General features: G+C 37.3%; 1 protein-coding gene across 8 annotated transcripts in view; it reads left to right on the top strand.

The window, feature by feature from the left end:
• Positions 1 to 25,179, top strand: part of TMTC2 (transmembrane O-mannosyltransferase targeting cadherins 2) — an 859,721-nt gene that overhangs the window by 315,434 nt on the left and 519,108 nt on the right. For all 8 annotated transcript variants that reach the window (XR_013830420.1, XR_013830421.1, XR_013830422.1 and 5 more), the window contains one exon: positions 17,226 to 17,340. Coding sequence is in view for 5 of the 8 variants with exons in the window: in XM_079936321.1 (XP_079792447.1) it covers positions 17,226 to 17,340 (115 nt within the window). In the remaining 3 variants the exon portion in view is untranslated. The remainder of the gene's footprint in view (positions 1 to 17,225; positions 17,341 to 25,179) is intronic.

The raw sequence follows: 25,179 nt of genomic DNA, 5'->3' as shown, positions 1-25,179 counted from the left end.
GGCCGGGGAGTGTTGTGGGAATGCAAATATTTAAATTGAAATTATACACTTACCTTCCTTAGAAAATTCTAAGGTAATTTTTGCACCATCAATATCTAGCATATTGCCATGTCACAGTAATGTGCAATAAATGTTGAGCTCGATATATTCTTAATTTTAGAATTGGATGGAGGTTCCAAAACTGACTGAAAGTTTGTTCCGTTAGAATTTGTTTTACTCTTTGTCCAAGAAGATGCATACTATGATTTTTATATCAGTTCTTCTCCAACTTACTGGTTATGGATATTCTTAGGGTATTTATGCCCATGGATTGAATGAATAATAACACTTCTTCAGCTTAAAAATAAATGTTTAAATGAAATGTTAATGTTAAATGAATGTTTATGTAACGTAAATGAAATGGTAAATGTTGTTTTGAGTCTTTTTTTTTTTTCAATGTTTTTGCAAATGCCAGTGAAAATGCCAGAGTCAGTGAGTTTTGTTCTATGGGAAATTCACTCTGCTGGGTGATGGTGTGCTTTTCATTTGCTTGTTAATGATACAAGTGACTTGGAATATAACATTCAGTTGGGAATAGACAGGAAATTACACGAATTTATACTGGCTGCAATGGCAATTAGAAGGCAGTATTTAAAAGTACTATTAGTTATTTTTGTTTTGAATCCACTAGTTTTATGTCTTGGGAGAAGGGATTGCATTAGAGATTGCCTTTTTTTCTTCATGTTGGCTTGCAAGAAAGAAAGCAAGGCAGGTTTTTAAAACTGGTTTAATAAGTTTGTTAAATGTAGGCCTCTGTGGTACCTATAGTCTCTGGGATTAAGATTCCCCGTCTCTAAAGTGAAAGGGTTGATGTGGGCTTCCATAATGTTTTCCAACTCATATTTCATGTTGTGTCTAATATATACTTAATTTCTCACTGGTCTTTCATCAGAAATTTTAAGGAATGTATAAAAAATAGGTTTCAAACTATTTTATCCATAATAGTATAATGTTGTATTCATATCTCATCAAGCTTACAGTGTACTCCCATGTCCATAAAAAACAAATCATGTCTAGTCTTTACAGAATTTAATTTATAAATGTCAAAGGTGAACATTTGGTGCCCTGATGTCTCATGTGGGCCTGTTGTTCAAGGGATTCTCCATGAATTTCCTTTTGGCTCCAGTAGAAAGCTTCTGCCAAAAGAATGAAAGTCAAGACAAGTCCCTCCTTGTCTCTTTGTCTTCCTTTGTTTTTTTTTTGTTGTTGTTGTTTTGTTTTTTTGTTTTTTGTGGTACGTGGGCCTCGCACTGTTGCGGCCTCTCCCATTGTGGAGCACAGGCTCCGGACGCGCAGGCTCAGCAGCCATGGCTCACGGGCCCAGCCGCTCCGTGGCATGTGGGATCTTCCCGGACCGGGGCACGAACCCACGTCCCCTGCATCGGCAGGCGAACTCTCAACCACTGCGCGACCAGGGAAGCCCCTTCCTTTGTTTTTTAAAGAATTACTGGAAAAAAACATTTTTTCAGAAAGAATATATTATAAATCGTTTCTTTATATGCATAGTAGTAAATTTGATATAGACTGAAACAACTAAAACCAATACATATTTGTTATAAGGTACCTACTATGCTTAAATCTGGGGCAGATAGAAAGTCATTAGATATTAAGCAGCAAAGGATAAAAAGTTAAAAGGGAGCAGGTTGTGACAAATGGTAATGAGAAGAAGTACTCTTTTATGTAGATGTTGGACGGTTCTTCTTTTCCCATCTACCTCTTAACCATAGTTTCTAAGAGCAAAGACTTTATTGTCTTTTTCTTCATTATCGATCCTCTCTCTGGGTGATGTTCATTTCCAACAATAGTGACAAGTCCTGATCTTCTTCCTCCAGTTCAATATTTAGCAAGCACTATACTAGATGTAAGTGTACCAAAATCAAGTCCAGCTGCTCGCTGCTCAAAAGCCAATACTCAAGAGGCAAGTATTGGTAGAAAGGAAAAGTTGATTTAATCAGAAGGCCGGCAATCTGGGGAGAAGGTGGACTCATGTCCCAAAACTAACTCTGAAGATTCTGCTCAGCCATGCCAGTTTTTAAAGGTAAAAATCTCAGTGAATCATCAAGACAGGAGGTCAAGCTCTGCATCGTTTTCCATTGTAGGCAGGCTGGCTGACTCCTCATGATCTTTCTTCAGATGTTATCTTGCCCATGAGGACTGCCTGCAGGATTGCTAAGGGAGCTGCTGGGGGTGGAAAGCTAGTCATTCTTTAACTACTTAATTGTTCATTCCTACTTCTTTTAATTTAGAGAAAGAATCAAGAGGTTAGGCAAGGTATTGTGCACATTCAGTAAAGCATAAGTCAGGAGTTAGGTTGAATGTTACCTAGTGATCTCATTTCTATAATTAAGGTTTAAGGGGAACAGAAGTAGACAAACAGGAAAGGGGCAAAAGAGCTCTTACAAATCCCCATTTGTCAGACATCATTCCATTTCTGTGGGATTAGGGATGAAGGTCCATCTTCTATAATTTCTTCATGCTGGCATAGGGCACCATATTCTCAGAGTAGAAGATGTTGACATGACTCTGTAGCATCTCTTTGCTGACAATTTTAGTTGCCTGCTTACATATATGGACACAGCAAGCTACAATTATTTTGATGCCGACAAAGATATAGATTATTATGAGCAACAGTGTTAATCCCATTCACTTGAGGCCAGTTCTTGGAATTGTGCTACCAATAGATTCAGTACTGCTCAAGATGGAGCAGCTTATGTCATGGCTACAATCTGGTCATCATGCAGTTAGCTTTTTCCCCTCTGGTAGTAATTACAGTATCTGTAAAAAAAACTCAGGAATGTGCATCAGACACTGAAAGATTCTGTGACGCTCTTGTCCTTATCATTAACTACTTGAGTCTGCTCTTTTGTGACTCAGGGAGGCTTGGGAAACTTCAACTTTTCTACAAACAAGAGTCAGGGGACATGGAGGGACCTTTGTACTTGGGTGAGAATTGGGGTGGGTAGCCACAGAATTCTGCTCAGTTCCACAGGGAACAAGACAGGCTCCAATGTAGACTGCAGACTGAAGAGGGAGGCACAAATTATAAAAATAATGATTTAATTACAATTACAATTAGTTTTTAAAAGGAGACACAGTATCAACTAAGGGGCCTTGACCCGGGTGCCTGGGGTGCAGGAGAGCCGTGCCTGGTGCATGTAAGCTTTATTTAAATGATGAGTAGGAGTTCTCCAAACAAAAGTGTAGAACTGAGGGGATGCAATAAAGAACATTAAAGCAGAGAAAATGCTTGAGGCAGAAGGCACGGCATGTGTCTGGGGAATAGTTCAAGGACAGAACTAGGACCATAGTTAGATGCTAAGAGAAGATTCATAGAATGTACATCCAAACTGAGGAAATTCAAATTATGAGAGCTGATCATTTTTCATCTTGGGCCCACAGAGAAGTGTGGACTTTTTTAAACTATAATTATCTTTATTATTTTTTAGAGGCATTACTATCAACAAGATTAGAATCCTGAAAACTTCTTACTACATTTATCAAACAATTTATGATCTAACCCAGTGTTTTCGGACCCTGATCTTCTTTGGTCATTATCTAACCCCCGTGAGGTAGGAATGGATCCCAATACATTTGACTAAGATAATAGAAGTTCAGAATTTTCAAGTGACTCTTCAGATCAGAAATTTTCAACATATGTCTGTAGTGGGAGAAGAACTTGAAAATCCAGCTCTTTCAACTTTTTAAGTCCAGAACTTTCTGTTAATGTTGTAGTCTGTTTTTCTCCAGCATGGTTTATATATATTAAATTTCATTTTAAAAAGTAGTTACTGAAGAAAATTGTTAAAATATTGGGTTTGACTTTTCATCAGTGAACACTAAAAGAAGCAGCTTGAAAACTATATAATGGGTTGAACTGGTGAGAGACCTATGGTTTTTATTGTTTGTAATTAAAATAGAATATGGCAGTGAACTGAGGTTGGTTGTAACATTTCATTTTTAATCACGTCAGAAATTGTAAGAGTAATTTTAAAAATTAAATAATGACCTAAATCGTGGTATTTCCTTGATTAAAAATGAAAATATATTTTTGGCCTTTGCAAAAATTACATTGAGATTCCAGTTATATTCAATGCTTAGGACGAAAACATTTTGCTAAAATATCAGTGCTTTGTGTGTTTTTACTGCTCCAAGGACAGTACAGGTAGTTTACAGGGGTATAATTAGAATTGGATTTTTCTAAATGTTGTTCCAAACTATTTCACTTTCTGCCTAGGATTTTTATTTTTAAATTCCCTCTTATAACAATGCATTTAGTAATTTAATTTAATCTTCCTACCTGTGTGTATTTTACATGAGATACTTTCCAGAGACGTTTAGAGTTAAAACTTTCCCATGAGTAAAATGGGAAGAAATAGGGAAGGAATTAGCTAAGCTTACAAGCCAAAAATGAAGGGAAAATTAAATGATTAATTTGTTTCAAAAAAGGGATGTAGTTAAAGGACAAATAGTAAAGTGATAGGAAATAATTTCCTTAAAAGTAAAAGCTAAAAGATCAGGCTACTTAAGACATGAGAAACTCTATAAAACTATGAGGAAAATCGAATACAAAGACCAAGGGTTACGAACGAACAATTCCCAAAAGAAGAAATGTAATAGCTTTTAAAAGATAGGTAAACATACAATTTCATTAGAAATCAAAGAAATTCAAATTCAAGTAAAGAATTCAATGAATTCTTTTTAGCTGCTCTAGCACTTATTCTGAGTAATTCTTCACTTGGTAATATATCTTAAGTAAATATAATGTTTTTCTATGTTTACCAGCAAAGATAGTAGTATTGCTATTTATTAGAGGCAAAAATTTAAAAAGCATCTAAATGCCCCAAAAAGGAAAATAATTAAATAAATTATGGTGATCCCCTTTTGAGGAAATATTATAAACCCTAGGTTAAATTTATAAAGAATAACAACAGCAGAGGCAACTATCTATGTTACGGTACATGAAGAATGATTAAATTATACAAAATAGCTATATCATTAAAAAAGCAAAGTAAAACAAGTAAACAGTGTTAAGAATGGATATTTTAGCTTTTTGGACTTTTACAGTCAGTTTTTTTTGGGGGGGGACAGGCTTACTGTTTTCTATTTTATGTTTTCTTTAATGAGCATATTAGTTTTGGAAGGACTAAATTCTTTAGCAAAATGTGAAAGTACAAGCATCTTAATCTATTGCTCAGTCTGTAGAAAAGATAGGAAAATTATTATAGTAACCGAATAATTATCCAAAAATTATTTAACAGAACTCAACATGTAAAACTTAAGATAAAAATTAAGTGAGAAAGGAATAAAACGTAGAGCAAGGCATCTTGTCTGAATTCTCTATTAAATACTGTATTTCCGTGATGAATTCATCAAATATAATAACAGTACAAGCATTTACTAAGTGCTTTTGTGTCCTGAGAAATTCGCATTTGATCCCCTCAAAAGCCAGGCGATGAGATTACCTGTCTCCATTTTACAATGAGGAAGGTGAGGTCATCAAGCTGTAGGGTAGATTATCTAAGATTTCAATGCCACTTAGTATAGAGGCAGCATTTGAACCAGAACAGTCCTGACTGCTGTGTTGCACTGTCATCACCTCTATGTCAGTGTAAGAGATGAACACAGATATTTTACATCCATGGATGCTTTATTGGTGGATGATACAATATATATCAAATACACTGAAAGTTGGGAATCACTCACCTTTTATTATCATTCGGGACATTTAGAGGTAGAAGACTATTTCTATTTATCTTGTCAAACATGGACAACCCATTTAAGGTCCAAGCGTCAGTGAATGATGAGGTGGTCTTTGTTCTTCTGTTGTTTTTTACCTTTTTATTCTGAAGCCATAAAAGACTTGAAAATAAGAGGGAGAAGTCTTTATGGAATTCATGCATTTACGATGAATATTCCATTGGTTCTATCTGAATTTTCTTTTGAGGAAGGAGAATAAGTAAGAATTTTGTGTACATATAATATTTATTATTTTGAATCTACTACTTATTGGCCTTTTAAATTTCATTTCCAATAACCTTTTATAGAAAGTATAGTATAAAATACTACTTAAAATATAAACACTTTATATAAAGTTTTAGTTTTCACAGTACAACTAAAACTCTTAATATATTAAGTACATAGTATATCAATCTATAACCCCTATGCAGTGTATACTTGAGCCTTGTAAGCATTTTTCATAAAACACATTTAAAAACCAACTCAGGGCTTCCCTGGTGGCGCAGTGGTTGAGAGTCCGCCTGCCGATGCAGGGGACACGGGTTCATGCCCCCGTCAGGGAAGATCCCACATGCTGCGGAGCGGCTGGGCCCGTGAGCCATGGCCGGTGAGCCTGCACGTCCAGAGCCTGTGCTCCGCAACGGGAGAGGCCACAACAGTGAGAGGCCCGCGTACCGCAAAAAAAATAATAATAAAAATAAATTTAAAAAATAAAAACCAATTCATTATGGTGATAGCAATCAGGCATCACGCAGCCTGGCACCGTTGTCATACAAATGGCCACTTGTTAGTAGTACAGCTGTAAGCAAATGTCTTTACCTCTCCGCGCTCCCATTTCCCCATATGGAAGATGCTCATAATACCATACTTCTGAGCTTCCAAAATGACATAGGTCTGACTCACTGTCTTAGTCCATTCAGGCTGCTGTAACAAAACACCACAGACTGAGTGTCTTATAAACAACAGAAATTTATTTCTCACAGTTCTGGAAGCTGGAATTCTGAGATCAGGGTGCCAGCATGGTCCGGTGAGGGCCCTCTTCTGGGTTGCAGATTTCCCCTTGTATACTTGCACGGTGGAAGAAATGAGGGAGCTCTCTGAGGCCTCTTTTATGAGAACACAAATCTCAGAGCCCTCGTGACCTAATCACCATCCAAAGGCCCTACCTACTAACACCCTCACCTTGGAAGTTAAGATTTAGACCATAGCGCCCACCAAGTTTTATTATATTTATTATATTTCAAAAAAGAAATGAATACTATTGTTATAAAATGTACAAGGATTATAAGATGCTTCACAGTACTAGAATGATTAAATCAATTCAAGTAATATGGCGTGGGCTGACTCCAGAGTGTTCAGAATTTACATAAAGGAAAGTGCTTAGTGTCATGCCAGGCACATATGTATCCATTAATGCTAGTACTTTTATTATGGAATCTCAGTGTCAAACAGTTACATTTCTGACCCAGTGCTGGGTGCTTTTATGTACAGTTTGTCACTCCAGTAATCTAACCCTGTTAGATCAAAATAACATTATCCCTGTTTTACAGATGCAAGATTTAAGGTATCAAGAGTGTAAGTGACATATCGAAGGCCCTTATGCATAGTAACTTGGAAGAGCAAGGATTTGAACCTTGTCTGATCTCCAGGCCGTGATATTTTTATGGTTTGCCTGGTGCTTTCACAGTTTCACTCTTAGGAAATATGAGCCTGATGGGTCTTCAAATGTGACACAGATCCAGAATGCTGAGATTTTGGAGGACTGCTGGTGAAGAAACCCACGGAGCTCTCATAATCATGTACTTGAAAGCCTCAGGAAGGAAGGGCAGCTTGAGGTCATCAAGATGGGGAAAGAGCCTGACAGGGGCAGATGGAGGGAAGGAGCTTAAGTAGAGGGGAGTGAAAAGAAAAGACAGGAGACAAGGCACCAACCCCCACCCTGGGCAGTTTTATTCATGCTGCCTTGTTTATTCCTTCTGATAACACAGTGAGGTTATCCTTGTTTAAAAAGTGAGGAACCTGAGGCTCAAAACCAGAGAATCTTGAAAATAACCAGGTGGCCCTTCTCCAGCACTGAACACAATACCTCACACAAAGAAGGTGGTCAGTCAATATTTTGTTCAATAAAAGAATGATTAAGGGAGGATAGACTGGCTTTCAGTTGGTTTTACTCTTTCCTTTTCTTATCTCTGCTTCCATTTTTTGCATGGGAATAGAATCTACCTTGTTTAAATCATTTGTGACCAAATCTTGTTTTGCTAAGAGAAAGGTACAGTTAAGTTCTTGTCTTAGTCCACTAGGGCCGCTATAACAAAATACCATAAACTACATGACTTACAAACAACAGAAATTTATTCCTCACAGTTCTAGAGGCTGAAAGGCCCAAGATCATGCTCAGGTCGATTTGGTGCTGGTGAGGCCCGCTTCCTCATTTACAGCCATCTTCTATCTGTGTTCTCCCGTGGTGGAAAGGAAAAGGGAGCTCTCCGAGGTCTCTTTTATGTGGGCACTGATCCCATTCATGAGGGTCCCACCCTCACGAGCTAAGCACCTCTCAAAGGCCCCACTTCCACATACCATCACTTTGGGGGTTAGGATTTCAGCATATGAACAGGAGGAAGGCACAGACATTCAGACCATAGCAACAATTTACATATATTCTTTTGAAGATTTTGTATAGGACTCAAAAAGCTATAAAAGCAAGATGACGAGAACTGAATTAAGTTTTGGATTAGGGCACAGAAAATGCACTGGATTTCGGATGGCAGATCTTGGATTTTGGAAGGAGGCACACCCAGCCCTACTGCCGATTATCTCCTTGAGCATGTTCCACCTTCCGCTAGCCTCTCTGCTGCTCAGTTTCTTAATCTGGAGATGATTGCTACTGCCTCAAGTTGTGAGGATTCACTTGCAATTTCATAAAATAACTAGCATGTAATAAATGCTCAGTAAATTGTAATAATGGCCATTTATTCTTTTAAGATTATAGTGGAAACCATACTAATGTCCTGGAATGAATGAATTGTATAGAAAAATTTTTGGATAAGATACATAAATAAGGGACAGAAATTAGGGGAAGAGGAGACAGAATAAAAACCTAGGAATTAAGAAAAATAATAAATCCTTACCTGTCAACGTGCAGACAGGACCAGAGAGAAAGGGAATAATTGCTTATAAGAAGAAAGAAGATTATAAGTTACAAGTAATTGGGAACAGGGAAAGAAAGGGTGGGGAGGAAAGAGACAGAGACAGAGACTGTTTTTCCAGTCTTAGCTATTTGACTTAGTGACCGAATGCACTTGGGAGATTCTTGTTTGCATTCTGCCTCTGCTTAATTAAAACAATTGTTCCCAAAGGTACGTTCGTGTACCCTGCCATTGACTCCTCCGTGCCTTCGTGGATGCATCTGTAAGTGAATACCTCCACAAAGCCCTTAGAGATGGTGTGGAGCACAGTGAGAAGACTCTGAGCTCTTCTTAGGAAGAGGATGTAAGCTCTTTGACCACCTCTCTCCATTCTAATTACCACCTGCCTTAACTTAGTCTCAGAGGCATGTTCCTTTCTGTAGTGACTTCGGTGTCTGCCACATCTCTTTCCTTACAGCTGCTTTGTCTCAGGTTACACAATATCCCAGAACAAAGTGAGGCTGCTTACCTCTGTCTTTGATTAGGTTGTACCCCTCATTTAGTTATGTCTTTCTCTTCATCTTTAGGTGATGAAACTCAGATTGTTTCAAGTCTTAGCATGAACGTCTCACTCTTGATGAAGCACACTTGATCTCTATTGAATCTACGTATTACTTAAACTTATAATGGGATTGGGTTGCTTCTCCCTCTGTGCCCCTTCCCCCACTCCTCCGCTCTCTCTGGTCTCTTCAACTCCTCTCCAGTCTCCTCTCTTCTCCTCCTTGCTCCCCGCTGCTTCCCATTCCCCATCTGACAGTCTTCATAACTCCATCAGTTTCATAACCCTTCTGGAAAGAGTCAGGGTAGAAATAAATGCAATAAAGCAATGCTAACCTTCCTGACCTCCTTTTCAGGTGAGCACAGAGCCCTGGCCTGCTGTTCTTCCACTCTCCTTTGCACTGGACACCTTTCATGCCACCTGTCCAATTCAGGGCAAATTCCTGGCCTCATCCATGTCCCTGGATCTTAGGGACAGATCCAGGGCCTTCCAGCCTCAAAGTGAGCAGTCCAGATTGATCTACTGGGCGTCCTTTTCCTTGTTTCCCCAGCCCACCTGTTTTCTTAGCCAGTAACTGTGGCGCATTTATCACAGAGTCTGTCTCAGTAAACCAGAGCTTTTATTAACTCAGGCAGCCAATGCACAAAAACATAAAGCAACAAAACTCATAGAAGGGCAGGGGAGAGAGATCGGTTTGAAAAGTGAGAGCATACCTCACTCAGACATTCAGCAAGCTTCCCTTCCGAGAAGCAAGAGGGAAGGTTGTCCTCCATAATTTTATTTCTCCCAGGCATAATGAGCGCACATTAACAAGTAGCCTGTCTTCAGCAGACTCTCTTTTCAACAGCTCGTCTAAATCCTGACCATTGGGTTATCACCCGCACTGTCTTACCAGGAATGCATTACTCACCTCCCCTAATAGAAGCAGCCCATGAAGGGCTCACCTCAGCTCCACTTTACCCACTCTTCTTGTTATCATTAGATGTCACCAAAAGCAGTCCGCCCAGATCCTTCCACTGTGGCTTTTTCCTTGTTCCAGTCATCTGAATCTTTGGAGAAAGCCCTCAGGCATAGATTGCTTCTGGATACTAGTAATATTCTTTTTCCTGATCTGACTTCTGATTATATGACCATAGTCACTTTGTAAAAATTCACTTACTTGTGCCCTTTATGTATATTTAAATTTGATTATAAGTTGAACAAAGCCAAACAATGCGCCTCCATCCAGAAATGATGCACTTAGCTTGATACCTTGCACACCTCCCTTTCAAATTTATATCCATTTATAACTAGTTAAACTATCTCCATAATCTCCTCTTTCCTCTGCTAGATGGGAACTATTCCAAGGATCAATGTTGCATTTATCTTCATATCCCCCATATCTTGTTTATACAAGGCACAATGTACATATCTTGGGTTGGATACTTTAACCTACAGTTTCTTCATTTCCCAAACCATTCAAGTGATTCCATAGTACAATGGAATATAATAAACTTTAGCCACCTTAGGTAGTTTGAACTGTTCTGGAATTAAGATATCTTTGAAGGTATAATTGATGTCTGGATCACTTGTTGTATTCCGAGGGAAATTCAAAGCTCTAAAGCCATGGCCACGGCCACCATGTTGCTCAAGTCCAAGAGACACATTCATAGAGACATCATTGTGAATGGCACCCTTGAGAATTGTGCAGTGCCCAGCATGTGTGGCCATTCACTGCAGCCCTCCCTGAAAATCACTGTGAGATGAGAGGCTATGAATAGGCAAGTGCCTGGTGACCTGGGCTAACTAGGTCCTAGCTTGCTCTGGAAGATGAAGCAGTATGATTAGTTAATTCAGTCCTGCCATCGAATATGTATCTATTAAATCCCCACCATGTGCCAGGAAGTAAGAGAGTGAGCCACTGTGATATATGGGGAAAGAGCATTCCAGGTAGAGGGAATGGCAAAAGACTGTGGAGCATGGGTCTTTGTTACTCTGGTGTGTTAGATGAACAGCAAGGGGCTAATATAGTTAAGTAACCAAGAGGGAGAGTAGTAGAAGACAAAGGAGTTGAGGTCAGAGAACTGATGGAGAGGTTGGGGGGAGAGCCCCGTGCTGGTCATATCAGGCAGTGTAGTCCAGTGTAATGACTTTCACTTTCCCTGGGTCAGCTGTAGAATGACGGGATCTGACAGGATCTCTCTGACTGCTGTGCTGAGAATACCCTGTAGAACCAAGGGCAGAAGTGTGGAGACCCATGAGGACGTTATTGCTGTAATCCCGGGGGAGAAGATGGTTTGAGACAGGGTGGTATCAGTAGAAGTAAGACAATTCTGGATACATTTTGCTCATCTGATGTCCTCTCTAAGGGGAACTATTTTAACGCAAATGTTATGTTCTAGCTGTTATTTTATAAGTAAGATTTTCATTTGCCTTTGACCATTTTTAAAGCTATATATGAATGATTTTTTACTAAAGAGAATTGGATCATTATGACACTTATTACAGATCATTTTATCTCCTTAATTTAGTAGCATTGATCATAAGAGTGAATTTTTCAGAGTATTTTAGTAAGAAATGACAGTTCCACTAAGCTAGGGAGTTTATATGCAGAACTTTTAAGCAGCATTTGAGCCTACGGCTTAAGGCCAGCTTACAATCTTATGGATTTCTACCTTTCAGACAGCTTTTTAAATCCAGGAATTAATGAAAGATTGATCTTCACAGGCTTGTCATATTGATATGTTGGTAAAAATCTACCAGGTAATTTAAATTGTTCGGTTAGAGAATTGTCCAGAGAAGAAGTGGTATCCCTTTAATACTGAAACAGTTGAATCCAAAACTGTTGAATGCTTTTCCCCTTTTCCCATGTTAGCCTGTGAGGAGACTTACGCTCTTTGTATCTGGACCTCTAGAGAACGCTTTCTCTTTTTATATCCTCTTCTGTTTTTTCCTATTCAAACGTCTTTTTTCTTTCTTTCTTTCTTTACAGTTTCTCATCTTGTTTTTTTCTCCCTTTGATTGGAGAAATGAAATAAGATGATAATAATTAACTTGGGTAAGACAAATTACAAACCAAAGAAATAATGATAAAGTGTGGTAGCACAATACACCCCGGAGGACAAAATATATTTTACTTAAATTTTTGTGGTTTCTTTATTTGAAAGTCTACTCAAGTATCAAACACAAAGAATGTGTTTGTCTACTATATCTGAAAGAAAAGTGATGTCTCAGAGATCTAGTCTGCAAATGAGGGATAAAACTCTTAAATCTCCTTATTTCGAGTTTGAGAGAGTAAACTCATATGTAATGAGTATATCTTATTCATACACATATGTATTTCTAGCTACACATGTATGTGTAACCTGGTCATCATGCCAGTAATATGAGGAAGGCCGTGCCACATGCACTTGATTTCCAGAAAAGTTCAGTCTAACTGGTAGCCAATCCCAGACATGGAGTCCCGAGTATGGTGCAAAACATTTATTTTCTTGTTCCCATAAGACAACTGGTTCTCAAACTGTGGGCACCCGACTGGCAGCATCAGCTTTAGTTGGAAACTTCTTAAAATTGCAAATCACAGGCTCTGCCCCAGACCTGCCGCATCTGAAATTCTAGGGATGGGACCTAGCTCTCGGTTTCATCAAGGCTTCCAGGTGATTGTATATGCCCTAAAGCTGGGGAACCACTGGGAAAGGCAACCTTTCAGGTCTTACAGAATCCACCAATGTGGATGGACTCCCCAAAGTGCCTGCCCTTCTCAAATGTTCTTGCTTTCCTTTCCTAACACCTTTCACTTCGCACAGTGTCCTAGCTCCATTGTGTCTCAGACTGAGGTACCCTCAATCTCAGAGCCCCAGTAGCAGCTCCTACCCACAGAACTTCAGGATCTGGCTCTGTCTTGGTGGGTGCAACTGTCGACCTTTATATTCTTCAGTGAAGAGCGCCTCTGGCTCACTTGCTAGTATTGATCACTTCTCCTAAAACTGATTCAGTGCCTTATTGTGTAAAACAGTTCACTTCCCAGTAGTAATCAAGACAAGAGGATTGAGATCAACAGCCTGTCACATATGCTCTAAGTGGGGCAGCGGTATTGGGACAATTCTGGTTTATTCCCCCTCGTTCCAGCACAGTTGACAATACCATTCTCTTTCACTCTTTTAAGTACTCTAGTTTAGATGGTAAATCAGAGTACAGTGAACTTAAATCATAAGCAGTTCTACCACTATTGGAAAGTGGTCAAAGAAGGATTCACCAAGAAGGAAATGTTTTAGGGCATAAAAATGAAAGATATCCAAGAGGTAGGCAAGACAGGCCTGGAGCTTGGGGTGGGACAAGGCAGAGAAACCTTAGAGGCTGAGGGTTCAGGACAAATAAGGATGTGAAGCAACAGGTTACACTAAGGGAAGCGGAAGTAGTTCAGAGTCTGGAGCCAGGGTCTGGTGGGAGCGATAATAGAAGAAGCTGGTGGAAGAGGAGCAGTTAAGGTCATCTTTTTGTTTGTTTGTTTGTTTGTTTGTTTCTTATTCCCCCAACAGCGTATCAATTTCGGCTCTTTGGATAATTATTTAGAAGAAACCTAGTATGTCTTTGTTTCCTTATCTATGTTGGTTCTATGTATTTGAAATGCTTATTGCTCTATTTTCCATCAATTTTGGGCCCTCTTTCAAACCAACGATGACTATATAAACAGCATAATAATAACATACTTTCAACTTTGGTTCAGATTTTCAAATTCACTTTAAAAAGACATACCAAATGATTCACATTCCATAATGTTTTATGGCTTCATCATAGCAAAACACTAACCCTGGACTGTTGAGATCTGTGGCCTGTCGAGAACAGAGTGCAGGGAATTATGCAAATACCTTACTAATATGCTGTGTTATTGTTTTTCTGAATGTTAATATGATGATTGAATCCTCCTGTTAGAAAATGATCGTATAGAAATTCTTTCTGTCACCATTTGCAATACACAAATTATGTGTTTCATGTAGTTTTGTGATCTTGGAAGCTGCTTACAAAGTCTATGTTCTGTGGCAAAGCTTACCTAAACCATAAGGAAGTGTTTTTAAATATTTTAAAAATTGTATATTTGATTTTACACGATTAGTTAATGTTACTCTTTTTTTGTTGTTGATGAACACAGAGATGTGTTCGGCATTAATAGACCTCGGAAGGCTTTGCCCTGGACATTGCATATCAACTGTCCTCTTAGGCCATTGAGTATCATTGTCTTCATCACATAGACTTCTTGTCACTGGCCGTCTCTGTTTCTGTATGGACAGTATAGATTTCATTCCCTTCCTTCTTTCTTTTTTACCAGAGCTAATATTATCTCCTTTTCCCTCTACCATCTGGAGTAATAAATTTTAAGAAAATAACCTTCATTATTCCACTAATTGTTGCATTTTCCTACTGTTAATACAGAATACGTTTCAGGATTAATAGCTGTCTAGAAAGGAAAAAGAACAATTGATAAATTCCTACATTATCCTTTGTTTAAATAGCACATAAGTAGTATATTTATTAATACATTTAGTTAGGTAAATAGGCCTTGAGGACAGGTAGCAATTAATATTATGGGTTTTTTTTAATCAATTTATTTATTTATTTATTTTTGGCTGCATTGGGTCTTCATTGCTGCACACAGGCTTTCTCTAGTTGCGGCAGATGGGGGCTACTCTTTGTTGCAGTGCACGGGCTTCTCATTGCGGTGTCTTCTCTTGTTGCAGAACACGAGCTCTAGGCACGTGGCTGCAGTAGCTGTGGCACTCAGGCTCAGTAGTTGTGGCGCACGGGCTCAGTTGCTCCACGGCATGTGGGATCTTCCCAGACCAGGGATGGAACCCATGTCCCCTGCACTGGCAGGCGGATTCTTAATCACTGCGTCACCAGGGAAGTCCTAATATTATGTTTAAAATTTTTTTTTAATCTGTAATAAGTATAGCTAACTGAAATATGGGTTTAGCCTGGTATCCTGTACTAAGATATATGTGAGGGGATGTTAATTTTTCAGCATGCCAAAGACTGTCTAATTTTTGTTTTACTTTTTTAAAACCTCATATACTTTAAATTGTGTCTCATATCAACATGTCTGTAGGGCTAGGGTCTACATGAATTTCATAAGTAATGTGTTTTTCTGTTTATCAACAAAACCATTTACAACTCTGTTTTCTTAAAAATTTTCTGACCCAACAATTATATTTGTTTTGGGAAATGAGAAAGGTACCAAATGTTAGGTGACAAACTAAGAAAGTTATGTAAAACTTTTTGTAGAAAGAACTGAAGGATCTCCAACTCCCGGTCTGAAAGTAGGATTCAAATCCTAGGCCTATCTTTACGCACCACTCTTTACCAATTGAAGTTTAGAAACGGTTAAGTACAAGCAGTGGCTGTGGTTTATTATAAATCTTTAAAAGAGAAAACTTCCCCTGTATTTTAAGAACTGGTCCTTTTAGGTCAGAAGACAATTTGTAATATTTAGTAGATAAATGCTAAGCGAGGGACCCACCATTTTTAAAGTTTTTCAGTTTCCATGTATGCCTAGGACTTGCAATCATTTTTGTAACTATTTTTCATGTTGTTAAAGTCTTGAACTTTAAGCAAATAGGAATCTGAAAGCAAAGAGAAATTATAAATAGAAAACAATTCTATAAGCCTGTCAATTGCATGGGTGGTTTCTACATATCTCTGTCCTCCCTTGATTTGGTTTTCATTTGATTATCTGTATCAGACAAGGCTTAACATCATTACTTTTGCTGCTAATAAATCCTTAGCTGTGAAAAAGCAGCCTGCTCTCTCTGTTTGCATGTTTACAGCCTTAAAATTGGGCCCAACTTTTATGCTGTTTTCTTTGCCTTTACAATATGATTCTAGGATAGCATCATATAAACAATTCTCGAGATACAGTTTTGAAGAATTGTATGGCTCTATCTGCAATAATTCTAACCTTGCAAAGCTGACCTGAAAGTAATCTCAGAAATCTGTATGTGTTAATATTCTTCCGTGTTTATTAGTCAATCTATAAGTTAATGCTAAACCAACCTTTCTGTGTTCTTCCAATAATTTTAGTGTTACTTAAATATAAGAAATAAATATATCTTAATATGGGTAGCCCTGTTTGTGAATGTGCATCAGAGACAAAAACTGTTTTAAAGGACCAATAATTAAAATCAATTCAAGTTATATTTGTCATATATCTTTTTTTCCTACAAAGCAACTCCCATCTTAGGATCTCAGAGGTTTATAGCTAATAATTACATTTTATACTAGTGACGCAACATAATGATTATAGTGACTTATATAGGTGGAACAACTAATGTTTAAACCAGTTGATGGGTGACTTACTGAAATATATCGCACCCGAGCTGTAGATTCAACAGAACTAATATAGGGCCTTAATCCCCAAACTCTTTGACCATCAGAAAACTAAAATCTCCCCTGTAGTCTTTTTTATATTGCTTTACTTTTTAAAAACATTTTTACATATCTGTAGTATATCTTTAAATTTGTTCATTTTATTTCTTGCTTCAATAGTCTTTGGAGGATTTTTAAGGAAAAAAATTTGTTACTGTACCAGATTAGGTACATTGCGATGCCCTGCAATTAAGGGAAATGTATATAAAATATGACTAAATAATGAGCACGTAGATGCACGGTACACATAAATCTTAGCTTCGTATCACCCTTACCACTGTTCTTACGTTTTTCTCTATAGCAGCTTTAGTTGTTTCACAGGATTATTATTTTCCAATTTTCAGCTCACTTGACTTCATGCTTTGCAGGTCAATTTCTTCTTGAAGAAGCTCGCCTCATAGAAGCAGCTGAGATGGCAAAAAAAGCAGCTGAACTGGATAGCACGGAGTTTGATGTGGTCTTCAATGCTGCCCACATGCTCAGGTTAGTTTTTGCTACTGTGCCTGAGAAGACCAACACTGTAGCTTTATTCTTATTAAATTAATATAATATAATTAAATCAATAATACTAATTCCCCTTATATGTCACCTTATTCCATATTCTAAAAGTGAATTATGCTGCTTAACCATGTTAAAATCAGTCAGGACTATTTAATTCATTATAGTTTATGCGCATAGTATATAGGGTATATGAACTTTTAGGACTCTGAAAATTATTCAGGCCCCTTTTCTCTTTCCTTCAAAAATTATTGGGCATAAAATACAAAAGGAAAATTGCAAAACTGAAATGAGTAACTGTCTAATTAAATGTTTCCAAGACAAAACATTATGTCAGTTAGTCAACTGCATCTCAATATTTGTGTTTTTGTATTAATTATATTGAATGGGTCATGTGGGTACATTTTATTACGCTTGGTAGTAGAGAGGATTATCAAATATAAATATACTTAAGGCCTATCAGATTCTCAAAATGGCCCTGTAATTAGCACTGTTGCTATGTGTTAAAACAATATGTTTTTAGACCATTAGTGCATCTGTTTTCAGAAAGACTATTTTGAAGGCTAATTACAATAATAGCAAAACAAAAGGCAGATGAGTTTTTTGTGTGAATATAAAATGAAAGTGAATGCATTAAAGGAGGATGTTTTTAAGAAACTCGAATGATTTATACAGTTGTTTAAAAAGCATTGTTTGTTCTGTTAGCCATACGTATACCCCTTCGCACATGCTGTTACCTGAATTTCACTCTATTAAATCTCCACATAAATGCTTCCTTAGGTGACATTCACACTATGGGCTCTGAACTTGGCTTCTAGGGGCAAGTTTCTAATTATGTAGATTACTCTTACATGGGAAGAAAAATAGCAGAGAATTGGTCCACATTTGGATGGTTTTAAAACATGGACTTTTTGAGAAAAGTAGAGGAACATTTAAAGAAAATTTTTTTTGAGATCATTGTAGATTTGCATGCAGTTAAGAAATAATACAGAGAGATCCCTGTACCACTTATCCAGTTTCCCCAGTGGTGATATCTTGTAGAACTACCATACAGGATCAAAACCAGTATTTTGATATTGATGCAGTCCACTGGTTTTATTGGGTTTCCCCAGTTTTAGTTGTACCCCTGTGTGTGTCTGTGTGTTTTTAGTTTTGTGCACTTTTATTACATGTATAGGTTAGTGTATCCATCACTCAGTCAAAATACAGACTATTTCCATCACCACAAGCATCGTTCGTATTCTCCTTTTATAATCACATACCCTCACCTACCCCTGTCCCCCAGGAACCAATATTTAAAGCAAGTTTTGTAAATTACCTTGGATTTATAATTTGAGATTATTACTGTAACTGTATCTTAGTGGTTTACTCCTTGGCTTTTAATAAGTTTTAAATAAGAAATTCGAAGTCTGTTTGAGAGGAAAGAGTGTACTGTGAGGTTTCAGTTGAATATCCTCATTCCATATCAATGCTTAGCGTTCCTAAAGCAGGTACCTACAAAGAGAAATCATGATTCAATAGGCTATTGGTATATTTTAAAAATAAACTATAGCCAGTTCGCAGGAACCTTCAATAGAAGGATAATTTTTTTTTTTTTCCCTGCTGTACGCGGGCCCCTCACTGTTGTGGCCTCTCCCGTGGTGGAGCACAGGCTCCGGACACGCAGGCTCAGCGGCCATGGCTCACGGGCCCAGCCGCTCTGCGCCATGTGGGATCTTCCCGGACCGGGGCACGAACCCATGTCCCCTCATCGGCAGGTGGACTCTCAACCACTGCGCCACCAGGGAAGCCCTAGAAGGATAATTTTTAAAAGATACTTTAATTTGCATGAGAAGGTTAGGTGCTGTGTTGGGAAGAGGACTTTTTTGTTCTTCATGAATAAAACACTGTGCTTTTAGTTACAATAAACCATTTAGAATGTGAATGCACAAGTTTCTAGAAACTAATTTATCTTAATCATAATAGATACTTTCATCAACAAGGCATTTTGCTATATATTAAATCAGTATCTGAAATTCAAGGTCTACCAACAGAAACTTAGAAACTCGTTACAAGAACATTACAAAAAACGTCCTTGTTAAATATATAGATTGTAACTTTTCCTTAGTTACCATAGTGCTAGAAACCAGTGGAAAGTTTTTGTTATACATTGGTGACATGGAAATCTTTAGGATTTATTTTTCAGAACATTCTCTCTAGCTTTCTACAGTCTGCATTCCTCATTAAGTTGCATTCAGTTAGCGCCTTCCTATCTTGATTGTGAGTATGACCACAGCAACCTGGTCATATCCTTATTCAACTTGGTGGCAGTACGTATGAATGTTTTTACTTATTTTTTTAGCTCTGTCAAATTCAACAATTTCTTGAATGCCTATTGTGCAAGCTGAACACCAGCCTCTTTCCTTATTAATCAAGAGCATGTAGGACTTTGTTTGCTAAAAAGAATAAAAAAGGTTATTGGTTTTCCCTTGAATGCAGCCTTATCAAAATGGTTAGCTGTCAAGATTTTGCTTATTCGGTGTTACATCTAACATTTCCCTTGAGGCAGCCAAATTGTTGTAAATTGAGTTTGATATTAATTTTTTTCCTTCAAGAGCTCTGTTCTTTCCTAAGATATTTAGGAGACAAAATTGGCAAGGTTTGGTGATCAGTTCGATGGGAGGGAAAGGGCAGATGTCTCCCTGGCTGTGTCTTGGTTAGCTGGATCAATGGTTGACCTAATATACAAAATCATCAATTTAGGAAATGTTATAGTTCAAGATACAATTTGAAGCATACTTATTTAACTTCCCTTTCCTTGGGTAATTCCCAATGAATTAACACAAAGAATCTATTAATAAGGAAAAAACTGCTTATCACGAAAGCCAAAAAGAAAAAGGAAAAGAAAAATCATTCCGCCAGAAGAGACTAGTTTGGAAGAGCCCATCAAGGGGCAAATCTTTAACTTATTAGGACCTTCAAGAGGCTTGAAATTGGAGAAATGTCTAACAGATCCATTTTAATTCTCAGTAATGGAGAAAGATCTCTTTCTGTAGAATTAGAATATTTCTAATTCCTGTTGTCAAGGTGAGTCACAAGAACACTGTGTGAGGTAGAAGTATTAATGCTGTTCACCAAATATATTTGGCCTTCCCACTTCAAGAAACATAATAGGATTGCACTTTCCTGCCTTCTTCCAAGTTGAAGACCTTCCTGGGTCTTATTGGGTCGTTGAATGTGTGTGAACGTGATGCTTGTTATTTCTGAGCCCAAATTGTAAGAGTCAGTGCTTTTCCCTTTTTCTGACTTGGAAATTGTGGAAATAGATCCAGAAATAAGCAAAGGGAGACAAACTTCCCTTCTCACCTGCATTGGATAGGATGAATGAATGCAAAATAAATTTTGTCCTAATTCACTGAGATTCAGGATGTGTCTATTATTGCAGTGTAATCTAATAACCTATCCTAACTGATCAGAATATATCTGTGAAAATAAAATACATAGTTGGAAAGAGGACCCATATAACATGAGAAAAGATTAAGCAATTAATAGTATCTCTGAGTTTATAACTACAGTGGAGGCAATATAAAATTGATAGATTGAAATTTAAATAGAAATTATATATATTTTCCCAGAACTTAATGAAAAATACTAAAGACATGAAAATGATGACTGAAAGGATAAAAGATTGACGAATAGATTGAGAATAGTATATATACACTAGTAATTTTATTTATATATATATATGTTTGTATAATTATATATAGTATACAACTATGTATATATAGTTATATATACCTATATAGTATATAGGTATTGTTTATGTAATATGTGATACTTTTGTCTCTGTATATATAAATATGTATATATAATTATGCTGTACTTATGTGTATGTAGTTAGATATGGCATATATACATATATAATTTTATTTGTTGTATAAATGTTAATATAAATAGAAAATTTCTGAAGGAGAACATAGCTCAGATGAGCAATTATCAACAAATAGAAAAAATTTCCAAGATAGGATGGAGGTCTTTAATCATCATTATTAAAACCAAAATTAATGAAAATAGATCTACTCCTAAACTTGTCTTCTTGCATGGGTCACCATTTTTAGTTGCAAACTAGAGAATCCACTCTTGCCAGTTTAAGCAGAAACAGGTTTTATTATAGAGAATTCTATAGCCCACAGACTCTCCCATAGGCTTGAGAGTGCTCTACATAGCCAGAAATAATTTCCACCACCTAGCTTTCCTTGGTGCTCAGCAGCTTTTAGAATCCAGAGCTCTGACACCATCACCCACAAGGAACCAAGAAGAATAAGCACCACATTCGTTAGAAGATGAGTCTTCTGAGTGCAGCTGCCTACCCATTATACTTACTTCTGATTTTCATTCTCTTGAGGTTGCATCTGATTGATAGAATCTGAGTCATGTACTGATACCTTGGCTGGAAGAAAGTTGGAAGATGAGGAAATTTTCGGCTTCTGCCTTGTTTAGGAAGACAGGATGCACACTGTGGCTAATTACTAAATATATTTCCAGGGAGGGTGATCACAGATGTTGAAGGCCTCACATAATGAATGGTTGACTACATGTGTTGACATTTTTAGTACTTCAAATAAAATGGAAAAAGTACTGGATATTTCCAGATGAGAGCATTAAAAAAAAGCAGATTGGTTATCATCAAAGGAAAATATCAAAGGAATTTAAAATACTAAAACTCAGTAGAGTTATGTCTATAGAGTTGTGAGAGGAAAGTATTGAATCAATTATTCTGTTAGAAGCACTTTGTATGAATGGATTTATTCAGTGTTCTTCCAGACCTGGAAGCTAGAAAGCACACAAAGGTATTTGATACCTGAGAGGAAATCTTGAGGCACTGAAAACAAATTTAACTCATTCACAGCATTCATGGGCTCTGGTGGAAAATTGTTTTTTTCTTTTATTTTCTTTTTTAAAATCCATTTACAGGGTAATGAAGGAAAAAAGGTAGCATTTATTCAAACATCTCCTGTCTACCTAGCACCGTATTTTGCATTGTATATGTCACCCTCTTAGTTATAATTTCACATATATGAAATAGACACTAATATTCCCGTTTTACAGATGAAGATGCTGAGGCTCAAAGAGAGTTGGTATTTCCCATACTTGGTAACGCTGGGATTTAAACTTAGCATATTCTTGCCAAGTATAATACCGTTTTCACTGTGTCACATTGGCTCCCTCATAGCTTTATAACTGAGTGATTACCTAGAAGCTGTGATTCCTGAATTTATTGATGGAAAAAGGATTTATAGAGAGTGACAGGTTTTCAAATGTATAAATCCTAAATAGTAAGATCCTTCCAGTATTATTACATTACCCCTTTGTGGTAAATTTTAGAAAGTAGGTATATAGTCATAGGAGTGAGAACTCCAAGTTTGTACTCTCAAAGGAACATTAAGTTTATAGACATACCATCATGGTATATTGTCTGACGAAGGACACACTGCTGAGATAAGTGTGCAGTTTCCTTTTATCCAGGCCTAAGGGCCCAAGTTGTCACTGCTTCCTAAGGTAGTAAGGAAAGCAAAACTGTACTGTACCAACTGGTTCCCAATGCTTCCCTAATTTCTAGAGAGCAGAGTGAATATATGAGAAAAAATTATCTTTCAGTTTTCATTCTCAAATCATTTCACTGGAAATGACATAAAATAGACGTTCTTAAGGAATAAAGGAACAAAATCAGATTATTTTCTCAAAGCAGATTGTGAATGTACACACACACACACACGCATACATACGTTGGATATTGGAGAGATATATATATATCTCCAAGACCCTGTAAGTAATACACTTTCTTCTTTAGCACTTCCCAAATTACCAAAGACCGCTCAAAAAGTTATTGGGTTTTCTACTTATAAATTGTACATTACTGCCAAGTTTTGGTTAAGAGGGGCGTATTTCAACTAGGCTATAGTGGGATGTAAGGTCTTTAAAGCAAAGGGGTGTGGCAGATGAGGTTAAAGGTAGGTACCTTCCTCCTCTGTGCCTTTCCAACATTAATGTTCATGTGAATCACCCGGATCTTGTTACATCACATGTTCTGATTTAGTATGTGTGGATGGTACCTGAGGTTTTACTCTTCTAACAAGTCACAGGTGTTGCTTATGATGTTGGTTCTTGGACCACTCCTGCAAACAAGTTCTAGTTTGCCTTTCCTCTTGTAATCCCTCTCAAACCCTGCTCCCCACCCAAGCACTACCACTTGAACATAAGTAGTAATTTACTATATAGGAATATTATAGTGGACATTACCGATAGACATTTCCTTCCTTTTAATTTTTCCAGTACATTTCATTATGTAATCTTTCCAGATACAGGCTTAACCTGTCCTTAGCAGCCCTCAAAGACTTGAGGCCATGAAACGATGGGCTCAAATTCTTACGGGACATCAAGAAATATCTAACTTCAAGGACTCATTTTGTAAAACTTACACCATCAGCGTAGTCTTTTCCTCTGTTATTGCTACATTTCCACTATGCCTCTCTATCCTTTATATTTAGTATTGAGACAGATGCCTACAGGTCTTGAAGCCATTTTTGATGTCTTGGTTGAGAAGTTTTCATTTAAGAAGCCTTGATGACCATAAATCATTTATTCTAGGAGTTTCATTACAAGGGATTTTTTCTACTCCATTATTTTTACATATATGTAACTCTGGTTTTGCTATTTTAAGATTTTCCATACATTTTTATGTCCTTGTTTATTTCAGTTCTACTTCTGTTACTACTGTACAGTTTATCAACTAGAATTAAAATTTACCTCTGCTTTGAGTAACTTAAAGCTAAGTGTAAGTTTAGCAAGTTGGCAAGAACACAGGAAACATCAGCTACTGTTTCAGCTTACTTTCATGATACAGGAACAAACGGCTCTCTAGTTAAAAAAAAAAATCCTCATAAGTTATCCTTGAAAATGATCACCAAGAATTAAATAAAATATTGTCTTTCGTATGAGTCAAACAGTGGTTATCATCCATATTAAATAATTTTAATTCAAAACTGACAATTCACAACCATTAATAATTGTAGTTAAAGAGAGTCTTCTAAATGCTACTTGAGTTTTTATTTTCTATATTTTTTCAATTTAAAATTTACCAACCTTTAATTTTATAATTCTCACAGAATACATAAAAATGTAGGTAATTGCAAATGATTCTTTTAATCAGAATCTCCTCATTTTACGGGGTGTATTAAGTTGTTTCATAACGTAATTGATTCCCAAATTTCTTTTATATATCTTTTCTTGTAAGAATATTGGGCCCTAAACCTGTGTTCCAAAAGATACTTTTATGTCATAAAATAATACCAAAGAGAAGAATTAGCTGTATGAAATATATTTCTATATTTTTTAACAGATGTGTTTCATAGTCCCATGTGCAAAAATGGAATTCTGTAGTAATCAAATGATGACATTTGTTTGTGACTTTTGTTACTATTTGTTTTCACTCTGAACCTACTTTTTCACTGATGGCAGAAAAACTGAATCTAAAGACTTTAAAAATATAATCGGGGGGCTTCCCTGGTGGCGCAGTGGTTGGGAGTCCGCCTGCCAGTGTACGGGACGCGGGTTCGTGCCCCGGTCCGTGAATATTCCACATGCCGCGGAGCTGCTGGGCCCGTGAGCCATGGCCGCTGAGCCTGCGTGTCCGGAGCCTGTGCTCCGCGGCGGGAGGGGCCGCAGCAGTGAGAGGCCCGCGTACCGCAAAAAATAATAATAATAATAAAGATAAAATATAACTGGTGCAACCCAGTGATTTTTTCAGAAGTTAAGGTTTACTTCATAATCTAGTTTACAAATACC

Source organism: Stenella coeruleoalba (assembly GCF_951394435.1).
Source record: "Stenella coeruleoalba genome assembly, chromosome: 11".
Classification (NCBI taxonomy): Eukaryota; Metazoa; Chordata; class Mammalia; order Artiodactyla; family Delphinidae; genus Stenella; species Stenella coeruleoalba.
The sequence above is the reverse complement of the archived record's forward strand: the minus strand, read 5'-3'. Positions and strand labels throughout refer to the sequence as shown.